At 47.8% G+C, this 27,750-nt stretch overlaps 1 protein-coding gene across 1 annotated transcript in view; it reads right to left on the bottom strand.

Annotated features, from left to right (window-relative positions):
• igf2r (insulin-like growth factor 2 receptor) overlaps nt 1-27,750 on the bottom strand; it is a 267,979-nt gene that overhangs the window by 119,885 nt on the left and 120,344 nt on the right. The window contains exons 15-21 of the mRNA XM_072503630.1: nt 25,777-25,921; nt 22,496-22,673; nt 14,440-14,555; nt 12,412-12,574; nt 10,527-10,703; nt 3,167-3,265; nt 1,406-1,507 (exon numbers count right to left, since the gene is read on the bottom strand). Of these exons, the coding sequence (XP_072359731.1) occupies nt 1,406-1,507; nt 3,167-3,265; nt 10,527-10,703; nt 12,412-12,574; nt 14,440-14,555; nt 22,496-22,673; nt 25,777-25,921 (980 nt within the window). The remainder of the gene's footprint in view (nt 1-1,405; nt 1,508-3,166; nt 3,266-10,526; nt 10,704-12,411; nt 12,575-14,439; nt 14,556-22,495; nt 22,674-25,776; nt 25,922-27,750) is intronic.

Raw genomic sequence — 27,750 nt, 5'->3', positions numbered from 1 at the left:
TCAAGAGGCCATTCCCATTGTGAATAATGCAGTGGCGCTCCTCAGCAGGTGGTAATGGGAACAATGTTATTTTTGGTAACATATTAATGACCTGGACAATAAGTTTGCAGTTCACACAAAATTCAAATGCAGTATGCAATAAGGAGGATAGTGAGAGACTTTAAGAGAACAGACTCGTGACTGACACATGACAGATGAAATTTACTGCAGGGTTGCGCAAAATTATACATTTAAGTACAAGGGAGGGAAGGAAATTTAAACTAAAATACACAATTTTAAAGGCAGCGAAGAAGAGAATCATAGAATTTACAGAGCATAAGGAGGCCATTCGGCCCATCGAGTCTGCACTGGCTCTTGGAAAGAGCACCCCACTTAAACTTAAACCCACGCTTCCACCCTATCCCAGTAACCCCACCTAACCTTTTTGGAAACAAAGGGCAATTTAGCATGGCCAATCCACCTAACCTGCACAACTTTGGACTGTGGGAGGAATCCAGAGCACTGGGAGTAAACCCCCGCAGACACGGGGAGAACGTGCAGGACTCTGCGCAGACAGTGACTCAAGCCGGGAATCGAACCTCGGACCCTGGAGCTGTGAAGCAACAGTGCTAACCACTGTGCTACCGTGCCACCCTCCACTGTGCTACTGTGCCGAGATAGTGGTTTCATATTAAATGTAGAAGTTGAAAAATGCTCCCAGGGTGCCCTGCCCCTCTAAAGATTGCTCAAGAATAGTATCTCATCAAAAGACTCGGTGTTAAGTTCATGATATGATGTGAAAGTTATGTACTTAACTGATAAATACACACTAAACTCCCCTTGTCCATTCCAGCACAGGTATGCTTTTAACAGCATGAGAAGTCTTAATTTCTGCCTAACCACCTCTCTGGCACTGAAAATTAACTTCAATGTGGAATTTTAATTTTCAGATCGAATTAGGAATGGTTTTAATTAAAATAATTTTATTTTATGCCCTTTATTCTCCCTTTATCTAATCTTTCTTTACTCCTCTATTTGATACTTTTTGTACCTGAATGGACATTAAATATAAAATTTTCTAACTGACACATGACTCAGATATATGCTGCTTACCCTTACCCACAGGTCCCAAACGCTTTGTAATGTTCACTGCTGATAAAGGTACCACCAGTGCAAAAGCCATTAGAAAGTCATGGGGAAAATGTAAATGAACAGCATTCTCAAAATCCAGCCCATTTTACTTGAAAGTGATTCAAAGACAGATATATGGAGAACCTGCCATATTGTAGCCAGTTGACTAACTTAACATAAATGTTTGACATTCTTTATCCCACTCAAAGTACACGTGCCTCAGAATAGTATTTCATATCTTCAATATTTAAAAATAAAAATATAATAGAAAACAGTTAATGTTCAGCATTCTAACCTTAAATGTTACATGGTTCCCAGTCACTGAGTAACCTGTGTCGGAAGCCAGGGGCAGAAAGTTAAAGACAAAACCAGTATTAGGATCTTTTGCGGTGCAGTTCTAGAAAAAAAAAAAAAAAAATCATACAGATGCTTCAATTCAGCAACTCATTTACAAAAATACACCATTTTATGTAGATCGTCATTAACATTACCAGAGATCACCGTCACTCTGGAGCATCAATGCGTATTGGAATTTTGCATCAAAATTAAATTAATCATCGGTTACATCAATGAAAAGGTGAACGAGTTAGGGAGCTGTTGGGGAAGAGTTACGTAATGGTATGGATCAAGAAGGCAGCAAGTCAGCCTTTACTTTTTAAAACAAGTATGAAGTCTCAACACTGCCATGTGTTAAACATCAAACTTTCTGCTGATCAAGGACAACTTGGAGAATTTAGCACGTTTTCTTGGATGCAGCAGCAAAATACAATTCATATACCTGTTGCAGATTAATCTGCTACTAGATAAGTTTACATTTGAAGGGCTGGATTCTTCAGCTGCGCCCGCCGCAAGATCACCACGGCAGGACGCATTAAAGGTCCATTGACGCCAGGCGGGAATCTCCAGTCGCCGGGCGAGCGCGGCCGGAGAATCCTGCCCGAAGAATCTATGCCGTGAAAACAATGAATCTGTATTAGAACTAGCCAATATGCAAATATTTAAAACATGGTTAAAACATGGACCATTCCTCCACCCATAGCTCTCCTACCTACCCTTGCGGCTGGTACAAGAGTAGATAGAGGATTAGGACCAGACTATTCGCTCCTTTAATCTGAGAAATCGCTACTTGGATACAGAAAGTATGCAGGTTTGGGTGTAAAGTGATGCCTTCCTGTGAAATTGAGGAATCTGTTAATTAAGGGTATAGAGAGTCCACTAACAAACTGCATTTATACAAAACTTTAATATAGTAAAGCATTATCAGGCAAAGGCTTTAAAGTACAAAGTAGGAGACAGGTGGATGGCTTCACAAAAAGGGAATTATAGGTCTCAGGGGCCTAGGCAGCTGAATGCGCAACCACCAATGATGAAGAATATCAGGATGCGCAAGAGCCAAAGTAGAAGGTGCCAGTGATATCAGACTGTTGTAAGGCTGGAGAGTGTTAGAGACAGGAAGGGGAAAGGCCATGGGGCTAAAGTAAGGTGGTGCAACAATGGGAGTCAATGTAGGTCTGAGAGCACAGGTAGATGTGAACCGGCCTTGGTGCAAGTTAGAATGGAGGCAGTATACTGTAAATAAATACATAATTCTGAAAGTGGTTAAACACAGAATGCAGCAGAGTGGTTAACACTGTTGCTTCACAGCGCCAGGGACCCGGGTTCGAATCCCTGCTTGGTTCACTGACGGTGCGGAATCTGCACGTTCTCCCGTGTCTGCGTGGGTTTCCTCCGGGTGCTCCAGTTTCCCTCCCACAAGTCCCGAAAGGTGTGCCTGTTAGGTAATTGGACATTCTGAATTCTCCCTTGGTATACCCGAACAGGCGCCGTAGTGTGGCGACTAGGGGTAACTTCATTGCAATGTTAATGTAAGCCCACTTGTGACACTAATAAAGATTGTTATAACAGCCTTTAAGAAACATTGGGCAAACATTAAGTTCAGAGAAAATCACATTTTCCTCAAAGAATATTTCATTGTAAGAATGATATTCTCATGGTAGGATTGGTATTCAAATCGTAACAAAACAGATTTTTAGTCAGCGCAATCACTTTTGTTTACCTCTTTTGTTTCTTCAGTTGTAATAGGACACGCTGCTCCAGTTTCCCACAAAAAGGTCACCACACAGTCCTTGAAATCAATAAACCTTGGGCCAGTGGACTATAAAAAATGTACATAAAACCAATTAGCACACTGACCACACAAGGAATATGTTACTATTTCCAATACACTGTCATCCTGACATATCATACAAGAAATGATTTCCATTTATACCATTGGAAGACTGGATTCGATCCAAGGGATAACTTTCTGACTTGGCACTTCTGCCGGGACCTTGCCTACCTGAAATTTCAATGTTTTGTACACCATTTTCCAAACATTTGTGACCACCCGATTGAGAGTGCTTTTCCACTGGTGAAGCATTTCCATCCAAATGAGTAGGATGATTAGTTTGGTGGAGTATAAACTCCTTTTAAATGTATGGCAAACTCTCACTACCACCTGCACTGGAGATTCAACATTGAAACGAAGCTAGAGCGAAAAAGAAATTTTGTGCAGATGGGGGACCTGGGTATTTTGGAAAAGATAGAGATGAAGTGGACTTGTGTTATCTTCAAAGCTTTCTACATCTTTCCTAGCTATGCATTACTTGAAAAAAAAGCATTTTAGAAGAATACAATTCAGACAGAATTATTATATACATTGTTGGCATTTCCCATCAATTACAAGAATTAGAACTTAGAAAATGCAATATTAAAGCAATAAACATTACTTGTGATGGGATTGTGAAGAGGCACAAGGCCACAATCACAGTCAAAGCTAAAATAATTGTCTGTAGGTTCAAGCCTCGCACTAGAACTAGAGTACATAATCTTAGTTTACACTTTGGTGCCGCAATGGCAATATATAGCACTGACAGAAGCGGCATCTTGCATATGAATGTTAAATTAACTCTTACCAACTTTTACAGATGCACCATAGAAAGCATCCTATCTGGCTGCATCACAGCTTGGTATGGCAACTGCTCGGCCCAAGGCCACAAGAAACTTCAGAGTCGTGAACACAGCCCAGTCCAGCACATGAACCTGCCTCCCATCCAGTGACTCCATCTACACCTCCCGCTGCCCGGGGAAAGCGGGCAGCATAATCAAAGACCCCTCCACCCGGCTTATTCACTCTTCCAACTTCTTCCAACAGGCAGGAGATTCAAAAGTCTGAGAACACGCACGAACAGACTCAAAAACAGCTTCTTTCCCGCTGTTACCAGATTCCTAAACGACCCTCTTAAGGACTGACCTCATTAACATTACACCCGACTTCCGGTTGCGGCTATGCCTAGGTAGGTCGCACGTTCGGGAGCTCCCGCCGGGAACGGACTTTTGGGCTCTCCAGAGGGGCCCCAACGGCAATTGTTCGAGAGCTGGTTTCAATCGGGCTAAGGCGGTGCTTCATCAGTAGGGGGTGAAGTTCGGTATGTTGCAGCCAGCGTGATTGTGGGGAGAGAGAGAGAGAGAGAGAGAGAGAGAGAGAGAGAGAGAGAGAGAGAGAGAGAGAGAGAGAGAGAGAGAGAGAGAGAGAGAGAGAGAGAAGAGAGAAGAGAGAAGAGGGTTGCTGCTGCATTGGCCAGAGGGGAGCTGGAAGTAGGGGAGGTGGTCGGGGCGGGGGTCCGCCGCCTGGGGGAATAGTGGGTGCGGGAGGCATGGGCACGTGGCTGGCCTAGAAAAGGAGATGGCTAGTCGGGGGGGGGGGGGGGGGGGGGGTAGCCCCCCCAATCCAGCTGATAACTTGGAATGTGAGGGGCCTGAACGGGCCGGTCAAGAGGGCCCGGGTGTTCACGCACTTAAAGGGACTGAAGGCAGACGTGGTTATGCTCCAGGAGACACATTTGAAGGTGGCAGATCAGGTTAGGCGGAGAAAGGGATGGGTAGGGCAGGTCTTCCATTCAGGGCTGGATGCGAAGAACAGAGGGGTTGCAATACTGGTGGGGAAGCGGGTGTCGTTTGAGGCAATGAATATTGCAGTGGATTTGGAGGCCGATATGTGATGGTGAGCGGTAGGTTGCAGGGGGTGCGGGTGGTACTGGTGAACGTATATGCCCCGAATTGGGATGATGCCGGATTTATGAAACGCATGCTGGGTCGGATTCCGGATCTGCAGGTAGGAAGCTTGATAATGGGGGGGGGGAAAAAGACTTCAACACGGTGCTGGACCGCTCTAGGTCCAGGACGGGTAGGAGGCCGGCTGCAGCCAAGGTGCTCAGGGGGTTTATGGACCAGATGGGGGGAGTAGACCCATGGAGGTTTGTCAGGCCACTGGCCAGGGAATTTTCCTTCTTCTCCTACGTCCATAGAGCCTACTCCCGGATAGATTTTTTCATTTTGAGTAGGGCGCGAATCCCGAAAGTGGAGGGAATGGAATATTCTGCCATAGCCATCTCGGGCCACGCCCCGCATTGGGTGGAGCTGGAATTGGGGGAAGAGGGGCCAGCGCCCGCTGTGGCGCCTTGATGTGGGACTGTTGGCAGATGAGGTGGTGTGCGGGGGTGCATTGAAAGATATTTGGAGGCCAACGACAACGGGGAGGTGCAGGTGGGGGTAGTCTGGGAGGCGCTGAAGGTGGTGGTCAGGGGAGAGCTAATCTCCATTAGGGCCCACAGGGAGAAGAGAGAGGGGAGGGAGAGGGAGAGGTTGGCGGGGGAGATTTTAAGGGTGGACAGGAGGTATGCAGAGGCCCCCGAGGAGGGGCTACTCAGGGAGCGATGGAACCTCCAGACGGAGTTCGACCTGTTGACCACAAGGAAAGCAGAGGCACAGTGGAGGAAAGCGCAGGGGGCGACGTATGAGTATGGGGAGAAGGTGAGTCGGATGCTGGCACACCAGCTTCATAAGAGGGAGGCAGCGAGGGAGATTGGTGGAGTTAAGGATAGAAGGTGGAATACGATGCGGAGTGCGGTGAGAATAAACGAGGTATTTAGGGACTTCTATGGGGATCTGCACAGGTCTGAGCCCCCAGCGGGGGAGGAGGGGATGCGACGATTCTTAGATCAGCTGAGGTTCCCAAGGGTGGAGGAGGAGGTGGTGGCTGGTTTGGGGGCGCCAATTGGGGTAGAGGAGCTGATTAAAGGATTGGGGAGCATGCAGGCAGGGAAGGCCCCAGGGCCGGATGGGTTCCCGGTTGAATTCTACAGGAAATACGTGGACCTGCTGGGCCCGTTGCTAGTGAGGATTTTCAATAAGGCGAGGGAGAGGGGGACCTTGCCCCCGACAATGTCTGGGGCGCCGATTTCTTTGATCCTGAAGCGGGACAAGGATCCACTGCAATGTGGGTCGTATAGACCGATCTCGTTCCTCAATGTTGATGCTAAGTTGCTGGCAAAGGTGCTGGTTACGAGAATTGAGGACTGTGTCCCGGGGGGTGATCCATGAGGACCAGACGGGATTTGTGAAGGGTAGGCAATTAAATACAAATGTGCGGAGGCTCCTCAATGTGATTATGATGCCCCCAGTGGAGGGGGAAGCGGAGGTAGTGGCAGCTATGGACACGGAGAAGGCCTTTGACCGGGTGGAGTGGGAGTATCTTTGGGAAGTGTTGCGGAGGTTTGGGTTCGGGGAGGGGTTCATCAGCTGGGTCAGGCTGCTATATAGAGCCCCGGTGGAGTGTGTGGATACGAATCGGCGGAGGTCGGAGTACTTTCGGCTGTACCGGGGGACGAGGCAGGGGTGCCCCCTCTCCCCCTTGTTGTTTGCACTGGCAATTGAGCCTCTGGCCATGGCACTAAGGGAGTCCAGGAAATGGAGGGGACTGGTTTGGGGGGGCGGGGGGAGGAGGAGGAACACCGGGTGTCATTGTATGCTGACGACCTGTTGCTGTATGTGGCAGATCCAGTGGAGGGGATGGCGGAGGTCATGCGGATCCTAAGGGAGTTTGGGGACTTTTCGGGGTATAAACTCAACGTGGGGAAGAGCGAGCTCTTTGTGGTGCATTCAGGGGACCAGGGAAGGGGGATAGACGAGCTACCGCTGAGGAGGGTGGAAAGGAGCTTTCGGTACCTAGGGATCCAAGTAGCTAGGAGTTGGGGGGCCCTGCACAAGCTCAATTTGACGTGGTTGGTGGAGCAGATGGAGGAGGATTTTAAAAGATGGGATATGCTGCCACTCTCACGAGCGGGTAGGGTGCAGTCGGTCAAAATGACGGTCCTCCCGAGGTTTCTCTTTGTGTTCCAGTGCCTTCCCATTATGATCCCCAAGGCCTTTTTCAAACGGGTAAGTAGGAGCATCGTGGGTTTTGTGTGGGCGAATAAGACCGAGGGTGAAGAGTGTGTTTCTGGAGCACAGCAGGGACAGGGGGGGCTGGCACTGCCGAATTTGTGCGGCTATTATTGGGCAGCCAATGTGGCGATGATCCGTAAGTGGGTAATGGAGGGAGAGGGGGCAGCGTGGAAGAGGTTAGAGATGGCGTCCTGCATGGGCACGAGCCTGAGGGCGCTGGCGACGGCTGCCGCTTTCGCCGACAAGGTACACCACGAGTCCAGTGGTGGCGGCGACGTTGAAGATCTGGGGGCAGTGGAGGCGACACAGGGGCGAGGTGGGAGCCTCGGTTTGGTCCCCGATTAAAAGGTTCGTTCCGGGAAGGATGGATGGGGGGTTTCGGAGCTGGCATCGGGCAGGGATTAGAAGAATGGGGGACCTATTCATCGATGGGACGTTTGCGAGCCTAGGGGCGCTGGAGGAGAAGTTTGGGTTACCCCCAGGAAACGCTTTCAGGTACATGGAAGTGAGGGCATTTGTGAGGCGGCAGGTGAGGGAATTCCCGCTGCTCCCGGCACAGGGGATTCAGGACAGGGTGATTTCGGGTGTATGGGTTGGAGAAGGCAAAGTTTCAGTGATTTACCAGGAGCTGAAGGAAGAGGAGGCAGCCTCGGTGGAGGAGTTAAAGGGCAAGTGGGAGGAGGAGCTTGGGGAGGAGAAAGATGAGGGTCTGTGGGCTGATGCCCTGAGTAGGGTTAATTCTTCCTCCTCTTTGCCAGGCTCAGTCTAATACAGTTCAAAGTTACTCACAGAGCGCATATGACAGGGGCGAGGTTGAGTAGGTTCTTTGGGGTGGAGGACAGGTGTGGGAGGTGCCCGGGAAGCCCGGCAAATCACGTCCATATGTTCTGGTCGTGCCCGGCGCTGGATGGGGTTTGGAGGGGTTTTGCGAGGACTATGTCCAAGGTGGTGAAAGCCCAGGTCAAGCAGAGCTGGGGGTTTGCATTATTTGGGGTAACGGACGAGCCGGGAGTGCAGGAGGCGAAAGAGGCTGGTATTCAGACCTTTGCGTCCCTGGTAGCCCGGTGGAGGATTTTGCTATAATGGAAAGATGCGAAGCCCCCTAGTGTGGAAGCTTGGATCAATTACATGGCAGGGTTCATCAAGCTGGAGAGGATAAAGTTTGCCTTGCGAGGGTCTGTGCAGGGGTTCCTCGGGCAGTGGCAACCGTTCCTAGACTAGATGCGGAGCGTTAGGTGGAGGTCAGCAGCAGCCCAGGGGTGGGGGTTTCTTTTGGGGGGGGGGGGGGCTTCCCTATTGGTGCTTTTAAATGTCATATGGGGGGTTATTGTATATGGGGGAAATCCAATGTATAATTTTTGATTGTTGTGTTCTTGTTTCTTTCTTTCTGTTGGGGGGGGGGGGGGGGTTGTTGAAAAATTTGAATAAATATATATTTTTTTTAAAAAACATTACACCCGATGCTTCACCCGATGCCGGTGTTTATGTAGTTACATTGTATACCTTGTGTTGCCCCATTATGTATTTTCTTTGATTTCCTTTTCTTTTCATGTACTTAATGATCTGTTGAGCAGCTCGCAGAAAAATACTTTTCACTGTACCTCGGTACACATGACAATAAACAAAATCAAATCAAATCAAAATGAGACCCCATCCACCCTGTACATGTGGATGCAAACAAAGCCAATACACTATCCAAAGAACAAGAATTCTGGCCGAGATTTCTCCTTCAGATAATTATATAATCTAATTTGTTGCCTGTAGAATATCACGTGTAGAAATTGACTGTTGCATTAATTTGCTTAACAACCGTCAGTAAGAAGTCTTACGACACCAGGTTAAAGTCCAACATGTTTGTTTTAAATCACTAGCTTTCGGAGCACTGCTCCTTCCTCAGGTGTGTCCAGAAACATATACATTATTTATATATATATATATATATATATATATATATATATATATACACACACACACACAAAGTCAAAGATGCAAGACAATGTTTTGAATGCGAGCATTTGCAGGAAATTAAGTCTTTACAGATCCAGAGATGGGGTAACCCCAGGTTAAAGAGGTGTGAATTGTTTCAAGTCAGGACAGATGGTAGGATTTCGCAGGCCAGATGGTGGGGGATGAATGTAATGCGACATGAATCTCAGGTCCCGGTTGAGGCCATACTCATGTGTGCGGAACTTTGCTTTCAGGACTCACGACAACGCAGAATCGCCGAGCAGAAACTTAAAGCCGTCTTGGAGAAAGCTTACCCGGAGAACGCTTACCCAACGCCGGCATCTCCACATCATAACAGTCAGTAAAGTAGCTTATTCATTATGAAGTGCTTTGGGACATACCAAGAATGAGAAAAGGAACTAGGTCAACTCTCTTTCTATAACATAAGGAAGTGCCATTAGAATGAGAAGTCACATTTTGGGGAGCAACAACAGGCTTGGAGTATCACAATGGGATTTTCGCAGAGTGCTAATGCAGAACTCTACGAAGTCTTTTTTTATAGACTACTTCCTCAGGCAGGAGATACAAAAGTCTGAGAACATGGATGAACAGATTCAAAAACAGCTTCTTCCCCACTGTTACCAGACTCCTAAACTACCCTCTTATGGACTGACCCGATTAATACTACACTCCTGGATGCTTCACCCGTGCCGGTGTCTATGTATTTACATTACGTACCATGTGTTTGCCCTATTATGTATTTTCTTTTCATGTACTAAATGATCGGTTTGAGCTGCTCGCAGAAAAATACTTTTCACTGTACCTCGGTACACGTGACAATAAACAAATCCAATCCAATCTGGCTGGTAGCTGAGGCTGTCGCATTGCTTACCCTAACTGAAGGATGACACTAAGTTACTGGTAAACATACTAAACAAAATATTTAGCAAATGATGTTTAAATGTTCAGGGCTGAGGCAGGCAAGTTTAGGATCTTAGGAAAATTGGTGCACATTATCAATTAATGCAAATAGTAAATAACCAATTAGAAAGAAGAGATTGAAGGGATACGATTATTAGGGGAAGCAAACTAACTGAAAGGAAAACAAAGACAAATCTGCTGTAAAGGAAAACTCTCCTCCTTAGGGCAACCAGCAATTGGTAAAATCTGGAACGGACGAGATGGCAAGAGGGAGATTTCCTTACCAGTTCTTTTGAACAACTCAAGTGAATACGGGTAGTGTAAGAGGTTAGATGACCATCTGAATTGATACAAGCAGAACCATTTGTATATTCCAGAACAATCCGTCCATCTTTTTCGAGCTTGGGGCCATTTTTGGCAATTCCCAGATTGCTAATGGATACTTTTTCATAAAGTGCATCCTAAAGATAAATCAAACTTTATATAAGCAATTATACATGTTAATATGCAAGCTTATGACAAGTTTGCTAAGCTATAAGGGAAAATCAAACTTATAAATCAGCATTTTCAGAGAATGTCACCGAAAGTAAATTGTGAATTGCTCAACTATTGTTAACATTGAAATAGAAGGGAACTTCTGAATAGTTGGATATTTCAAGTGGATTGAAATACCAATTTCGAATTCCACTCAGATGTGAAAAACATTTAACACACTTGATCCCGTTACAGGAGTCATGAATAATCTGCCAATCTGCACCGCTGATTCTGGGAGGTCGAGCACTTCCAGAAAAGGGTCAAGAATAGAAATCAAGTCACCCAAGACCGTACTGAGGAATAGGTGGAGCCTGAGAAGTTATCATTCCCACTGATGTCTGAACTGATACATGACACTGAATAACTGCTTAATTTTCAGATGAACAGCAAGCAAGATGCCCCACCCAGTCAATTGCATTAATAAAGTTTTTAAACATCAGGTTTACACCAGATAGAGCTCAATACATTGGTATGGAGCCACGGCATTTATCACCTGGCGATGATCTCTCACTCAGAACCATGTTATTGCAAACTGCTCATCAGTTAACAATTCCTGCACTTGCAGCTGGCAGTAAATCATACAACTAATATTTTGTTGGGACGTTATTACTGCAATATGAAGATACAGCAACTTAAAATCTTCTCAATTTGACCAACAGTTTATGCTTGAAGTACTACGGGCACTATTCTCTCCCCCCACGCCGGGTGGGAGAATCGCCAGGGCGTCGCGTGAATCGCGCCACGCCGCCCCGACCCCCGCACGCGATTCTCCCACCCCCCGGAAACTAACGGCGCACGATTTGCACCGGGCCACTCGGAGAACCGGCAAGCGGCGATTCTCCGGCCGGATGGTCCGAGCGGCCGGTATGACACGCAAGGTTCCCGCTGGCACTGTCCACCCCTGGTTGCTGCCGGCGGGAACTCTGCCGGGGGGGGGGGGGGGGGGGGCTGTTTGGGGGGGCTCCTTCACCAGGTTGGCTTCCGATGGGGTCTGGCACACCAATCGGCGGGCCGGCCTCTCTTCCCTCACACACCCCCCACGCCTACCTCCTTCCATGCGCGGCCCCAGAACACCGGCTCCATGTTGGAGATGGGCCGGCGTGCGCAAGACGTACTCCGCGCATGCGCAGGATGGCGCGGCCCAACTGCGCATGCGCGGGTAGGCGCGGCGCCCATTTGGCACCACATAAGGACTCTGGAGCGGCGTGAATCACTCCAGTGCCGTGCTGGCCACGTGGGGGCCAGAATAGGCCGTGTCCGGGCCCTGTTTGCACCGTTGTGAAACGCGACGGCGCGAACACCTGGCCTCAATATCGGAGAATCGCCCCCATCACCCTTCCATTCATGATACAAACATCCATCGTGGATCCACCAAATACAATATTTATCCAATAGACCAGATCTTGCATCACCATGCTTGTGTACAAGTATTTTTGAAGTGCCTCCATTGAACACTTGTTTAAATATTTTTTCTATAATGGAAAATTAAACTTGTTCAACTTGAACTTCATGCATGTTAAAGTTCTGCTAAATATATTCCCAATTTTGTTCACTTAGTTTAAAACTGAACAATACAGAAAGTTGACAGTTGACATTATATACAACTTGTATAGGTATTTACATGTACGCCCTTACTATCTCTCTTTCATAATGCATCTGGCACACAGCTGCATATCGATCACATCCTTTAACTGGATTCAGAGGTCGACAGACATTGATATAATACTTCTTATGGTTACTCGATGATGTGTCCATGGCGAACCAGTTACTTCCATCGCTGTCTTCAGACTTTGATAAGCTGAGTGGAAGGGATTTCAGAAACCACAAAATAATCACGTCATTATAACAACTTGCATTTATCCAGCGCCTTTAACAATAAAGCTTCTTGCAAAGTTATTCTGAAGCATAATCATACAAAAATTAATGTCTCCTTTCTGCAAGTTGGAATGTTTCCTTTGGAAAATCAAACTTTTATTCCATTGCATTTTAAGAAACAAGCTAATTTGCAGGCTACCGAATGAAAACAATTTAAAAACTACAAACTCTTATTTTTCACCAAAATTGTAGTGGTTTGACATGTAACAGTTCACATGAACATATCAGGAATAAACCACAGGACCATGGGGTAGAATGCAAACCTTTCCAGCTGGTATCCATGATCTTTCGAGATAATTGACTTATCATTTCTTTACCTCACGTGAAGTAGAATTTCAAGGCACCTAATTGCTGAAACCATCCTTCAGGGTATGAGATAAGTCATATTCAGAGGGTGGTGAACCTGTGAAATTCTCAACTGCCAAAGACTGTGGAGGCCAAGTCACTGAATATATTTGAGGAAATAGATAGATTTCTAGACTCTAAAGATGTCAGGGGCTATAGGGAGAGTGCAGGAGTATGGCGTTGTTAGGTGAGCCGTGATCATATAGAATTGTGGAACAGTCTCGAAGGGTCAAATGGCCTTTTTCTGCTCTTATTTTCTATGTTTCTATTTTTCATGCCATTGTTGTCAACATTTTAACAATGAATGCACAGAACAAATTTAACTTTGGTGAAAAAAACGGCTCCTGCTTTGAAGTGACACCCAAAAGAAAATCGGGTGTCAACTGGCTGAGTGGGCTTCTGAGCCAGTAAGAGAGGTGGTCTTTTTCAGAACATCTCACTTGACTTTCCTCCACTGTCAACTCGGGCCTTCTGACTTCAGGCTACATCTGTACCAATTCTGAGCACGGTGCTGTATAAGAGCCCATTGCACAGCCAGTTTTGAGAGAATGTATGCAAAATGATTAAGCAGAGATTGTAAGCACTTTCACACACAAGTTGCTTAATTAAAAAGGTGATTACTTGCAAATTCATCAATTTTTTTAACCCAAGGAGTAATTGCTGCGGAACAATTTATTTCAGTCAGATGGGCAAATGATGCATTTTTTAAAAAAAATTAAAACTGCATTCTTTAGATATTTAATTCGATTTTTCTTCAAACCTCGTGCTTCTCAAATTCAGCCCAGATTCAGCAAAATTGTAAATATTTATTAGATGAAATGAATCCACCATCAGGCAAAAGAAAGTTCAATTCCACCTAGGCAAGCACGTGCCTGCAAGCACAATAACTTAATTAAGAAAAAAAATCAAATGGAAAATAAATTGGGTGCACCCACAGGTCTATCAGGCATTGCCAAAACTGCAGCAGTTTCAAAGTGCAGAATTGCAGTACTACATTATTGCCACAATGGGGGCTCAGTGAACTTTCAGAACCCGTTCCAGGCACTTCAGCACTCCTATGACAATACTTGACTTGGGGGAGGGAGAAAGAGAGAGAGAGAGAGGAAGTTGGCCTGGTCTGGCCTAGATGTGATCTTTCAGAGGGTGAGTGCAGACTCGATGGGCCAAATGGCCTCCTTCTGCACTAAGGATTCCGCCACAGGAAGGGAAGGAAGCAACCCCCAAATTGGCAAGATTATTTCTGTAATTATTTGAATTGAAAGACTTGTACAAGAGATTAAGTTAACACAGGTAGACTTTATTCTGACAATCCCCCACTCTGCAAGAAAAGCTTGTTCCTAAAAATTGCAATTGCATTTATCAATATCTATTTTTGAAGATGGAACGTTTAAGCACAACTTAAATATACCAATATAAAAAGTATCAAAATGCTGCATTTCTCACCTTGACAAATCATACTGTTGGTTTGTAACTCTGTTAGTCACCATACATTCTAACGGCATTTCAGGGCAAGCATATTGTGTGTACCACTTGAAATTATAGGTGTGCTCATCTTCCTCCTAATTTTAAAATGCAGCTAAGTGTTAACTTCATAATTGTATTATTCATCACTTCATTCAAATGAAAAGTTTTGATTTCAGAATAAAACTATTTAGGAACTAAGGTGCAAAACTTGCCATTTTCTTAGCATCGCCTATCCAAATACAGAAAAAAATTACCCTTTCATAATAAAGGAACATGGAATGTCCTCCTTCTGAAAACAATCATTCTTTCATCCCCGCATTCAGATTTCAGTGGCCTCCAATTGACATTCCTCTTAGTTAAATCAATCTTGTCTATTCAATCACTAATTCAGCGATTCGCCAAGTTGACAAATTTATCTCACCAATTCAAAAATGCACCAAGATCCATGGTCAAACCTATAATTCCCAGACTTCCGGTTGCGGCTATGCGGAGCTAAGCCGCACGATTCGGCAGCTCCCGCTACTACGGACTTTCGGGCTCATTGGAGGAGCCCCAACGGAATTTTGTTAACGACAGCCCGTGGGGAAGTGAAGAGAGAGGTCCCCCTCCAACTTTTATGGACCGGACCAGAAGTGCAACGGCCAAAAAAGCGGCACTGGAGCAGCGGGAGAAGCAAGGGAAAAAAATCGAAATGGCGGCGGCCGGGGACAAAGCGGAGTGCGGGCCGGAGCTGCAGGAATTCATCAAGCGCTGCTTCAAGGAGCTGTGCAAGGAGATGCTGGCGCCTATGCTGGCGGCAATTGAAGGACTAGGGATAACCCAGAAAGTCCACGAGGTGAAGATCCAGGAGGTACAGAAAAGAGTGAGTGAGAATGAGGACGAGCTCTTGGGCCTGGCGGTGAGAGTGGAGCGGCACGAGGCGCTACACAAGTGGGCGGGAAGACTCGAAGACCTGGAGAACAGCTCGAGGAGAAAGAATCTGCGGATCCTGGGTCTCCCAGAAGGAGTGGAGGGGGCCGATGCCGCGGCATACGCGGGCACGATGATCGGGGCGATGATGGGCGCGGAGGCCCCTTCGAGGTCGCTGGAGCTGGACGGGGCACACCGGGTGCTGGCGAGGAAGCCCAAGGCAAATGAGCCTCCAAGGGCGATGGTGGTGAGGTTTCACCGGTTCACGGACAGAGAGAGGGTCCTGAAATGGGCCAAGGTGGTGCGGAGCAGCAAGTGGGACAATGCAGAGATCCGAATATACCCGGACTGGAGCACGGAGGTTGCTAAGCGGAGAGCAGGTTTCAACCGGGCCTAAGCGGTGCTGCATCGGAAAGGAGTGAAATTTGGAATGCTGCAGCCAGCGCGACTGTGGGTTACATATAAGGACCAACACTACTACTTTGAAACGCCTGAAGAGGCGTGGACCTTTATACAAACTGAAAAGTTGGACTCTAACTGAGGGTTTGTGAGGGTGGGGGGTGTTTGAGGGTTGATGTGTGATGGTTGTTGTATATAGGGGGTCAATCACACGCAGGAAATGTTATATGGGCAGGGGGAAGAGAGACAAGGCCGCAACAGGAGCTGCGCCAGAGCGGGGCAGGTTTTGGAAAGCGCGGGGTTTTTTCCCGCGCGCGGGAAGAAAGGCGGAAGGGGGACTTCCGGTGACGGCGGGCGGGAGGCAGCCGCACATTGGAGGGTTCCCGTTCAGAACGGCATTTTCGGGGATGGAAGCGGCTGGAAGTCCGTTGGAGAGGGGAAAGGTCACCGCGGGGTCAACAAAGAAGATGGAGGCTGGAGCACCAGGTGAGGCCGCAGTGCTTACAGCTGAAGAACTAACTAAGGTGATGGCTGCGGAATTCCAAAAGCAGTTGGCACAGATTGAGAAATGTATCGAGATGGTGAGGAAGGAGATGTGGGAGGTTTTGAATGTGCTGGTGGAGGAGGCGGTTTCCCCAGTGAAGATGGCGGTGGCGAGCGCAATGGCTGAGGTGCGAGAGCAAGGGGAGGCGTTGAAGGAAGTGGAGGAGACGGTATTGCAGCACGGTGATCAACTTGCGTTGATGGGGAAGGAGATGCGGACGGTGATGGACACGAACAAGAATCTGCGAGGAAAAATGGAAGATCTGGAAAACAGATCCAGGCGACAGAATGAGGGTCATGGGGCTGCCCGAAGGAGTTGAAGGACCGAAGCCGACTGAGTATTTTGCCGCGATGCTGACAAAACTACTGGGGGAGGGGGAGGACCCCTCCCAATATGAACTGGATCGGGCTCATCGGTCGTGGAGGCCTGTACCAAAGGCGAGTGAGCCGCCAAGGGCAGTGACTCTGTGCTTCCGTAGGTACAGTGTGAAGGAGAAGGTCCGGAGCTGGGCCAAGCAGAAGCGGGTGGTGCAGTGGGCTGGAGCTGGTATACGTGTATACCAGGACTTTACGGTGGACTGGCGAGGAGGCAGGCTATGGCATTGTATATCCAGCAAAGCTGAGGGTGACTTACAAGCTCAGGGACTTTTATTTTGGAACGGCGGAAGCAGCGGAGGAGTTTGCGAAGGCAGAAGGACTGTGGCAGAACTGACAAATTGAGGAATGGTCATGTGCCGATGTAACCGCATGACTGTATTTTCTTCTTTTTTTTTGTATCACTGCGCGCGGGGGTAGAGGCTAAAGGAGCCAATGTGGTATATATTTGGACAAGGGAAGGGACGGGACTTTCATTCGAAAGGAGGGCTCTTTGGGGTGTAGGTGGATATGCGGGATGTGTGCGCTAAAAGGGGATCTTTGGGCTTTCCTAGGGCCGGGCAAGTGGGAAAGGGACCCGGGCGGGGGCCTCCACGCTGGCCGGTTTAAGCCAGCCAGTGAACGGGAGTGAGGTTTGGGGGGGGGGGGGGGGAGCAGCTGCGGCCATCGGAGCCTGACCGAACAGGGTCCGAGTGGTCTAGCCGGGGTGGAAAGTTGGGGGGAGGGAACAGAGGTTGGGAGGAGGAGGCAGTTGACGGGAGGAGCTGGAGACTTTTTTGGGGGGGGGGGGGGGGGGGGTACAACTGTGTGGTATCATGCACAGTACTCTCTTAAGAGGCTGGATGGCGTTGGTTGGGTGGGTGGGTGGGGAGCCGTGTAGATTAAGGGTGACTACGGGTAATCCCTGATTCCTTTTTGTCATTTGTTTATGTAAACATACGGGTTGAGGTTTGGGGGTTGGTGGGCGGATGGGATCGTTGTTATTATGGGGATTGACATATCTTGTTGATTATTGTTTATTGTTGATGGGCGTAAATGTGGGAGAAAACTTGAAAAAAGAGAATAAATTGGGAATGGGACACAGAAGAGGTGGTCGGGACAGAGGTCCCCCGGCTGGGGGACTGGAGGGTGAGGGAGACGCGGACACGGGACTGGCCCAGAAAAGGAGATGGCTAGTCGGCGGGGTGGGGGGGGGGGGGGGGGGGGGGGGGGGAAAGAGAGAGGAGGAGATCCGGCTGATAACGTGGAACGTTAGGGGCCTAAATGGGCCGGTGAAGAGGGCTCGAGTGTTCGCGCACTTGAAGGGACTGAAGGCAGACGTGGCTATGTTCCAAGAGACACACCTGAAGGTGGCGGACCAGGTCAGGTTAAGAAGGGGATGGGTAGGACAGGTATTCCACTCGGGACTGGACGCGAAGAATAGAGGGGTGGCAATTTTGATGGGAAAGCATGTGTAATTTGAGGCCAAGACTATTGTAGCGGATAATGGAGGGAGATATGTGATGGTGAGCAGTAGGTTGCAAGGGACGTGGGTGGTGTTGGTAAATGTATACGCCCCGAACTGGGATGATTCTGGATTCATGAAGCGCATGTTGGGGTGCATTCCGGACCTGGAGGTAGGAGGCCTGATAATGGGAGGGGACTTCACTACAGTGCTGGACCCAGAACTGAACCTCTCCAGATCAAGGACGGGAAAGAGGCCAGCAGCAGCCAAGGTCCTTAGGGGGTTTATGGATCAGATGGGGGGGGGGGGGGGAAAGAGAGAAAAGAGACCCATGGAGGTTTGCTAGACCGCAGGCCAGGGAATTTTCTTTCTTCTCCCACATGCACAAAGCCTACTCCCGGATAGATTTTTTTGTTCTGGGCAGGGCACTCATCCCGAGGGTGGAGGGGACGGAGTATTCGGCCATAGCCGTTTCGGACCACGCCCCGCACTGGGTGGAAATGGGGCTGGGAGAGGAGAGGGACCAACGCCCGCTGTGGCGGCTGGATGTGGGACTGCTGGCAGATGAGGTGGTGTGTGGGAAGGTGAGGGGGTGTATTGAAAGGTACTTGGAGGCCAACGGCAATGGGGAGGTGCAAGTGGGGGTGGTATGGGAGGCGTTGAAGGCGGTGATCAGGAGAGAGCTAATCTCCATCAGGGCTCATAGGGAGAGGACAGAGGGCACGGAAAGGGAGAGGTTAGTGGGGGAGATTTTGAGTGGACAGGAGATACGCAGAGGCCCCGGAGGAAAGATTACTTGGGGAAAGACGACGGCTCCAGACAGAGTTTGACCTGTTGACCACGGGAAAGGCGGAGGCACAGTGGAGGAAGGCGCAGGGGGCGACCTACTAGTACGGGGAAAAGGCGAGTCGGATGCTGGCACACCAGCTCCGTAAGAGGACGGCAGCGAGGGAAATAGGGGGAATCAAAGATGGAAGGGGAGCCACGGTTCGGAGTGTAACGAAAATAAACAAGGTATTCAAGACCTTCTATGAAGAGCTGTACAGATCCCAGCCCCCAGTGGGGGAAAGAGGGGATGAGACGATTCCTAGACCACTGAGGTTCCAGAGGGTGGAGCAGCAAGAGGTGGCTGGTTTGGGGGCACCAATCGAATTGGAGGAGCTGAGCAAGGGTTTGGGGAGTATGCAGGTGGGGAAGGCCCTGGGGCCGGATGGGTTCCTGTTGGAGTTTTACAGAAAGTACGTAAACCTGTTGGCCCCGCTACTAGTGAGGACCTTTAACGAGGCAAGAGAGGAGGGGACCCTGCCACCGACAATGTCGGAAGCGACAATTTCCTTGATTCTAAAGCAGGACAAGGACCCACTGCAATGTGGATCGTAAAGGCCAATTTCGCTCCTCAACGTGGACTCTAAGTTGTTGGCAAAAGTGCTGGCCACGAGGATTGAGGAATGTGTCCCGGGGGTGATCCATGAGGACCAGACGGGATTCGTAAAGGGCAGGCAATTAAACACTAATGTGCAGCGGCTCTTAAACGTGATAATGATGCCATCGGAGGAGGGAGAGGCGGAGATAGTGGTTATCATAGAATTTACAGTGCAGGAGGCCATTCGGCCCATCGAGTCTGCACCGGCTCTTGGAAAGAGCACCCTACCCAAGGCCAACACCGCCACCCTAACCCCATAACCCAGTAACCCCACCCAACACCAAGGGCAATTTTGGTCACTAAGGGCAATTTATCATGGCCAATCCACCTAACCTACACATCTTTGGACTGTGGGAGGAAACCGGAGCACCCGGAGGAAACCCACGCACACGCGGGGAGGATGTGCAGACTCCGCACAGACAGTGACCCAAGCGGGAATCGAACCTGGGACCCTGGAGCTGTGAAGCAATTGTGCTATCCACAAGGCTACCGTGCTGCCCCTAAAGTGGCAGCTATGGACGCAGAAAAGGCCTTTGACCGAGTAGAGTGGGAGCATCTCTGGGAGGTGCTGCGTAGGTTTGGGGGAGGGTTTATCAGCTGGGTTAAGCTCCTTTACAGAGCCCCGGTGGCGAGTGTAGTGACGAACCGGCGGAGGTCAGAGTACTTTCGGCTGTACCGAGGAACAAGGCAGGGGTGCCCCCTGTCCCCCCTGTTGTTTGCATTGGCAATCGAACCCTTGGCCATGTCATTGAGGGAGTCTAATAAATGGAGGGGGGTGGTCCGAGGGGGAGAAGAGCATCGGGTGTCGCTATACGCGGATGACCTGTTGCTGTACGTGGCGGACCCAATGGAGGGGATGGTGGAGGTCATGCAGACCCTAAGGGAGTTTGGGGAGTTTTCGGGCTACAAGCTCAATGTAGGGAAGAGTGAGCTCTTTGTAATACAGGCAGGGGACCAAGAAAGAGGGGTAGGGGACCTACCGCTGAGGAGGGCAGCGGGGAGTTTTCGGTATCTGGGGATTTAGATAGCCAGGAGTTGGGGGGCCCTACATAAACTGAATCTGATGAGGTTGGTGGACCAATTGAGGTTGGTGGACCAATTGGAGGAGGACTTCAAAAGATGGGACATGTTACCGCTCTCGCTGGCGGGTAGAATGCAGTCGGTCAAAATGGTGGTCCTGTCTGTGTTTCAGTGCATTCCCATCGTGATCACCAAGGGCTTTTTCAAGAGAGTAAGTAGGAGTATTATGGGGTTTGTGTGGGCGAATAAGGCCCCGAGGGTAAGGAGACGGTTCCTAGAACGCAGTAGGGACCGAGGAGGGTTGGCACTGCCAAACCTAGGGAGCTACTACTGGGCAGCAAATGTGCCGATGATCCGCAAGTGGGTCATGGAGGGAGAGGGGGCGGCATGGAAGAGGATGGAGATGGCGTCCTGTAAAGGAACGAGCTTGGGGGCATTGGTGACGGCACCGCTGCCGTTCTTGCCGTCAAAGTATACGAGCCCGGTGGTGGCGGCAACGTTAAGGATCTGGGGCCAGTGGAGACGGCACAGGGGTGCAGTGGGAGCCTCGGTGTGGTCCCCAATCAGGGGTAACCACCGGTTTGTCCCGGGGAAGATGGACGGGGGGGGGGGGGGGGGGTTCCAGGGCTGGCATCGGGCGGGGATTAGAAGAACGGGGGACCTGTTCATTGACGGGACATTTGCGAGCCTAGGGGCACTGGAGGAGAAGTTTGAGTTACCCCCAGGAAATGCTTTTAGATATATGCAGGTGAGGGCTTTTGTGAGGCGACAGGTCAGGGAATTCCCGTTGCTCCCGGCACAAGAAATTCAAGACAGGGTGATCTCGGGTGTATGGGTCGGGGAGGGCCAGGTGTCGGCAATACACCAAGAGACGAAAGAGGGGGAAGCGCTAGTAGAAGAGTTGAAGGGTAAATGGGAGGAGGAGCTGGGGGAGGAGATCAAGGAAGGTCTGTGGGCTGATGCCCTGGGTAGGGTTAATTCCTCCTCCTCGTGTGCCAGGCTCAGCCTGATACAATTTAAGGTGGTTCACAGAGCACACTTGACAGGGGCGAGGTTGAGTAGGTTCTTTGGGGTAGAGGACAGATGTGGAAGGTGCTCAGGGAGCCCGGCGAACCATGTCCATATGTTTTGGTCATGCCCGGCACTGGAGGGGTTCTGGAGGAGCGGCGGGAGCAATATCTCAGGTGGTGAAAGTCCGGGTCAAGCCAAGCTAGGGGCTAGCACTATTTGGAGTCGTGGACGAGCCGGGAGTGCAGGAGACGAAAGAGGCCGGCATTCTGGCCTTTGCGTCCCTAGTAGCCCGGCAAAGGATCTTGCTAATGTGGAAAGAGGCGAAGCCCCCTAGCGTGGAGGCCTGGATAAACGACATGGCTGCGTTCATAAAGCTGGAGAGGATTAAGTTTGCCTTAAGAGGGTCTGCGCAGGGGTTCTACAGGTGGTGGTAACCGTTCCTAGACTATCTCGCGGAGCGTTAAGAGGAAGATCGGTCAGCAGCAGCAGCAACCCTGGGGGGGGGGGGGGAACGTCTTGGATGGGGGGGGGGGGGGGGGGGGGGGGAATGGAGGATTGCTTGGGGGGATGGATGAGCAGGAGATAACATGAAGGGTGGGGGAAACTGGCACGTGCGGGAGAGAGCCAGTGTATAAAGCCATGTAAATATACCATTTTGCCATGTATATCTTGCTCAGTGCGATTTCGTGTTATTTTGTTACGTTGGGGGGGGGGGGGGGGTAATTGTTTGTAAGGGGAAAAAATTGTGTTGTTGAAAAACTTCAATAAATATATATATTTTTTTAAACCTATAATTCCTTAACAAGATCTTGACCTGGAAGAAGTCATCGGGGAACCATAGTAAACAGATGTCTGTAGTGAAATGATATGGTGTTATAATATGACCTCATCTGTGCAGTCTAATAACTGACCTCAAATTCTGGATGCCCTTTGCCTGCATCCCGATCACACAGGAATGTTAGGAGGGTAGATCGTTGAGTGTGCTGCCCATTGTTGTATTGTGTTCCATTTGTGTAGGCCAGATGTATAATCCCATCATAGTATGACAATCTGGAGTTGGACACTCCCAGGCTCCAAAAAGTTTTATGCCTAAGGATCAAGCAGAGCATTAAAACCCATTGAATAAAATTGGGATGATCAACTTTAGCTTTATGCCAAATACACAATGCAGCTAGAAACTGAATGACAAGGATGGATTTCAACTACTGTTTTTGGCCCTTGCAACCGTATAAACACAGGGATGGGAAAGATAACAAAATATAGTTTAAGTCTTACAGGAACAGTAGAAATACAAACCTCATGCATGTTTAACATAACATCCAGGGTGTTGCTTCAGATTTAATATGAAACAAAATAAGACACCAAGCCAAATACAGAGATTGATCAATGATTTGGACAGAGGTATGTTTTTAAAAGGAGAAAAGCAAGGTAGAGAGACAGGGATTTAGAGGTGGGAATCACAGGGCTTGGGGCGGAGGTAGCTGAAGACAGCCAACAAATGGTAGAGTAACTAAAATCAGGGATACTCAAGGCCAAAATTACAGGTGCACATATATCAGAGGATTGCATGGTCTGTAGAATATTAAAGGTAGGAAGGGGTCAGGCTTTTAACATTCTTATCCATGTTTTCAAACCGACGCTGCTAAATTGTCAGTCAGTGCTTTGCAGAAGCACAGGGGTATGGATGAACGGCACCTGGCGAGTTAGGATACCAGCAGCAGGCTTTTGGATGACTTCAAGGTTATAAAGTAGAATATTGGAAGCTGTCCAGGAATTCATTACAATAGTCAAGACTGAAGGTAACAAAGGAATGGATGAGAGTTTCAGCAGAAGAGATGAGGTAGGGGTGGATACAGGCACTGTTAGAGGTGAAAATAGATTACCTTAACGATGGCATGGATGTGGCGTTGAAAGCTCGTCGGGGTGGGGGTTAAACTTCAGTTGCCAGGGATGGGGGTGGAATTCATGGGCAGAGTGTGGAGTTTGTGACAGGGTAAAAGACAACAGCTTCAGTCTTCTCAATATTTAACTGGAGTCAATCATTTCTCATTCAATCCGACAATTCAGTGGAGATGTTAAGAGAGGTGGTGGTGAGTTAGAGCTAGATGTCACCAGTGTACACTTGGAAATGTACTCTTTGCTACTCAGCAATATTATCTGAAAACATGTACATGAGAAATAGGAAGGTACAAGCATAGATTCTCGAGGGACCAGTGGTAACTGTGCAGGAATGGGAAGAGAAGTAAGTAATTGCGATTCTCTGGTTACAAATAAACATAAGAATGGAACCAGTTGCGTTAAGTCCCACTCAGTTGGACGATGGCGGAGGCTGGTGTGATCAACTGTACCAATGGATGTATTTGAGATTGATGAAAAGTGTCCCTTTGTCACAGTAAAATAGGGTGTCATTTGGATCCGGCTGTCGTGGGGGAGGGACAGGATGACCCATGGCAATCAACAAGATGTTAGTCAGAAAATTGCAAAAAATAAAGTGAGCAAAGTAAACTGAAAAGAAAGGATGATGGTTTATTTACTATAGCTGGAAAGCAGAGGGATACGGAAATAATGCAGCAGAAACAAAAAGGAAATAACAATTCTGCAGCACCTGCAGGAACTAATGCAGAAACTTAAAATTAAGGCCGACACCCTTGGTACTCTGCCTAACGTTCCTGGATGGGAACATCTATCGAGCAACCCAGCTTGGTCTTCAAAATAGCGAACATATTTAAAACATTGGGTTCTGATACTTCTGAAAATTGCAGGTTGTATCTTTTCTATGGGACTATCCTATGTTTAATGCAAAGGAAGGTGTCTTGCTTGTAGAATTGGTACTGATGCAGCATTAGACCTGGTACTGTAAAGGTGCAACTCCTGCATGAGCATAATTCACTAGTATTTCCAGTACCAGCAGAAAACATGCTTGCATTGGGAGTTGTGTGACCAGTCTTTTATTTTTGTACCAACACTATCCTTTTAAATTCTGTTCCAATAAAGACAGCATTCAAGTTGGGAAAATTAAGAATCATTTCAATGCAGACCAGGATGGAAACCTGCTTGGAAGGATTCAGATTAGGGAAGGCGGTGGCACAGTCACTGGATTAGTAATTAAGAGACCCAGGGTAATGTTCCAGGGACCCAGGTTAAAATACCATCACTAAAGATGGTGACATTTAAATTCAATTCATTAAAAAATCTGGCGTTAGGAGTCTAATGATGACCACAAAACTTTTGTCAACTGTCATAGAAACTCATCTGATTCACTAATGTCCTTTAGAGAAGGAAATCTTCTGCCTGGTTTGGCCTACATGTGACCCCAGATACACATCAATGTGGTTGACACGTGCAAGCCACACAGTTCAAATGCAATTAGGGATGGACAATAACTGCTGGCTCAGCCAGCGACACCCACATCCCCTGAATGAATGAAATACGGAATCTGCAGGAACTATGGGCACGAGGTCAGGAAAGGACAATACGTTCAAAAACTTGAGGGGAAAGGATGTTAGAGTTGAGGCAGTAGTTTGCAAGGACACACTAGTCAAGTTTTCTTTTGAGGAGGGAATGATGATTGCAGATTTGAAGGAGAGGGGGATGGAACTAGAGAAGAAATAACATTTACTGTCAGCTAACATGGGAGTCGAGAAGAAAAATTGGGTGGTCAATAGTTTAGCCGGAAAAGGGTAGGGAGAGCAGGAAGGGCATTTCATGGACAAGATGAGCACAAAGGCGGCAAGATTGGAGACAAACTAGAGAAGGACACAAGTTCACAGCTAGGGCAGGAGGGCCTCAGAGGAAATCTGGTCCAGTCGGCTTGCAGGAAGGACGGGCAGTACAGAAGCGGTTCAATCTTAGTAACAACTCAATCATTCGTCACTGAAGATGAAGATGGAGGAGACAAGAGCTTGCTAGAGAAAAGGGGTCACCTTTGTATCCCAGGATGATCCTGATGGCCCAGCCAGATCTGGCAGTGAACGGCTACACCAGTTTAGCAGGTACTCCAGGGTAACACTAAAAACCAACCCTAAATTCTGTAACATTTTTATAAACATTGTCATGAAGTACCACTTCCCTATATTTAGAAAAAGTGGTTTACAATACTAAACTCCTATATTTACAATATTCAATTCATTCATTCTGCATTTAGTGCACCAACATTCATGAACTGAGCCATGCAAACACTCTGGTTACTTACACTGGATCTTCCTGACAAGCACCAGAATTTGCCTCACAGACACCAGATGCGTTGCCACAGACATTTATATAGAAATTGTACTTCTCAGATTTAATTTGATAAGTGCCATTTTGCTTGGTCAGAGGCGAAAGGTCAAATAAGAAACCTAAAAATTAAAAATAAGTAAATTCAAGGCAACTAATAAATGGTTTTAGTTACACAATCTTACCTCCAAAACAAGTGGAAACTAAACTAGTGACCAATGTACCAATCACTAGAAAATCTGTTAATGGTATGAAAATTGTATTAAGTTTAAGGATATACAGTTGAAGAGCATTAAGTACCTTAAACAGACATAAAGAGAAACCTCTGGGACACTGAATAAGGGGCAGGCAGATATTTGTAATGCTACATTCAAAACGATTGGTGCCTGGTTTCCTATTTCACCAACTGGTTTCAGAATTAATTAACTTGGTAGTAGAAAATAGTTTTCATGCTTCACCTTTAGGCAACCAAGATATTGTTTCCCTCAGATAAAAGATTGTAATTGGAGTTAGAAGTGAAGAATTACTGAAACCAAATGTAAATTGTCAGGTATGATTACCCAACATTCTCCAAATCCCAACCTTATGACCAGTGAAAAGGTGAAGTGCATATGTGGACATGGGTTATGGCCATACCGAAGATAAAGAAAATTGTGACTTTGGCATTATGGCTTCGTAACAGTAAAATAAAGTCAGAAGCGAAGTATTTTGTGAGCTGGCTGTTTGGATCTACCATTAAGCTGCATGGATAACATTTATACAAAATGATCCATCAGATGCCTACGAGGCATGGCCAAAATAGAGAGATTTCAAGAGACCATTATTTCATACATTATGGGACTTGAACGGAATTCCTAAAAATTGCAGAAATCCAATTTGGAGATTCGTTACTCGGTTTCCACTTAAATTGCTGGATTGAAATGTCGCATGTGGATAGGATTCTGGTCTGAACTGGCATTCGGTTCTCATAGAGACACCCTTTAAACGTCTGCTGCTTTCAAAATATTCCTGGGGAGGCAGTCATTTCCAGCTGTTCTGATATCACACATGGGACATTCCAGTGTGACAAAGACTGGAGGATTCAACAATTGTGGCCTTTCGGAATCATTCAGAAATGGAGCACAGGTGTCAACACAAGAGAGCTACGACAGAAAGGAGGAACATGAAGGCGCTTTTAGCAGATCTGAATATCACAGCAGCTAACAGGATTTGAGTAACAATAATAGAGGAACAAACCCTCAGAATGCCTGCAGAAGAGTTGACAGGTGAAGCTTCATAGAACAGTACAGCACAGAACAGGCCCTTCAGCCCTCGATATTGTGCCGAGCCTTGTCCGAAACCAAGTTCAAGCTATCCCACTCCCTGTCATTCTGGTGTGCTCCATGTGCCTATCCAATAACCGCTTGAAATCTCCTAAAGTGTCCGACTCCACCATCACAGCAGGCTGTCCATTCCACACCCTAACCACTCTGAGGAAAGAACCTACCTCGGACATCCCTCCTATATCTCCCACCTTGATTCTTATAGTTATGCCCCCTTGTAACAGCTACATCCACCTGAGGAAATAGTCTCTGAACGTCCACTCTATCTATCCCCCACCATCACCTTATAAACCTTTACTAAGTCACCTCTCATCCTCCTCCACTCCAAAAGCCCTAGCTCCCTCAATCTTTCCTCATAAGACCCATCCTTCAAACCTCAAAGCATCCTGGTAAATTTCCTTTGCACCCTTTCCAATGCTTCCACATCCTTCTTATAGTGAGGTGACCAGAACTGCACACAATACTCCAAATGTGGTCTCACCAGAGTCATGTACAGTTGCAGCATAACCCCATGGCTCTTAAACTCAAGCCACCTGTTAATAAATGCTAACACACTACAGGCCTTCTTCACGGCTCTATCCACTTGAGTGACAACCTTCAGAGATCTGTGGACATGAACCCCAAGATCT

Source organism: Scyliorhinus torazame, chromosome 1 (genome assembly GCF_047496885.1).
Source record: "Scyliorhinus torazame isolate Kashiwa2021f chromosome 1, sScyTor2.1, whole genome shotgun sequence".
NCBI lineage: Eukaryota > Metazoa > Chordata > Chondrichthyes > Carcharhiniformes > Scyliorhinidae > Scyliorhinus > Scyliorhinus torazame.
This window is presented reverse-complemented; position numbering and strand designations above follow the sequence as displayed.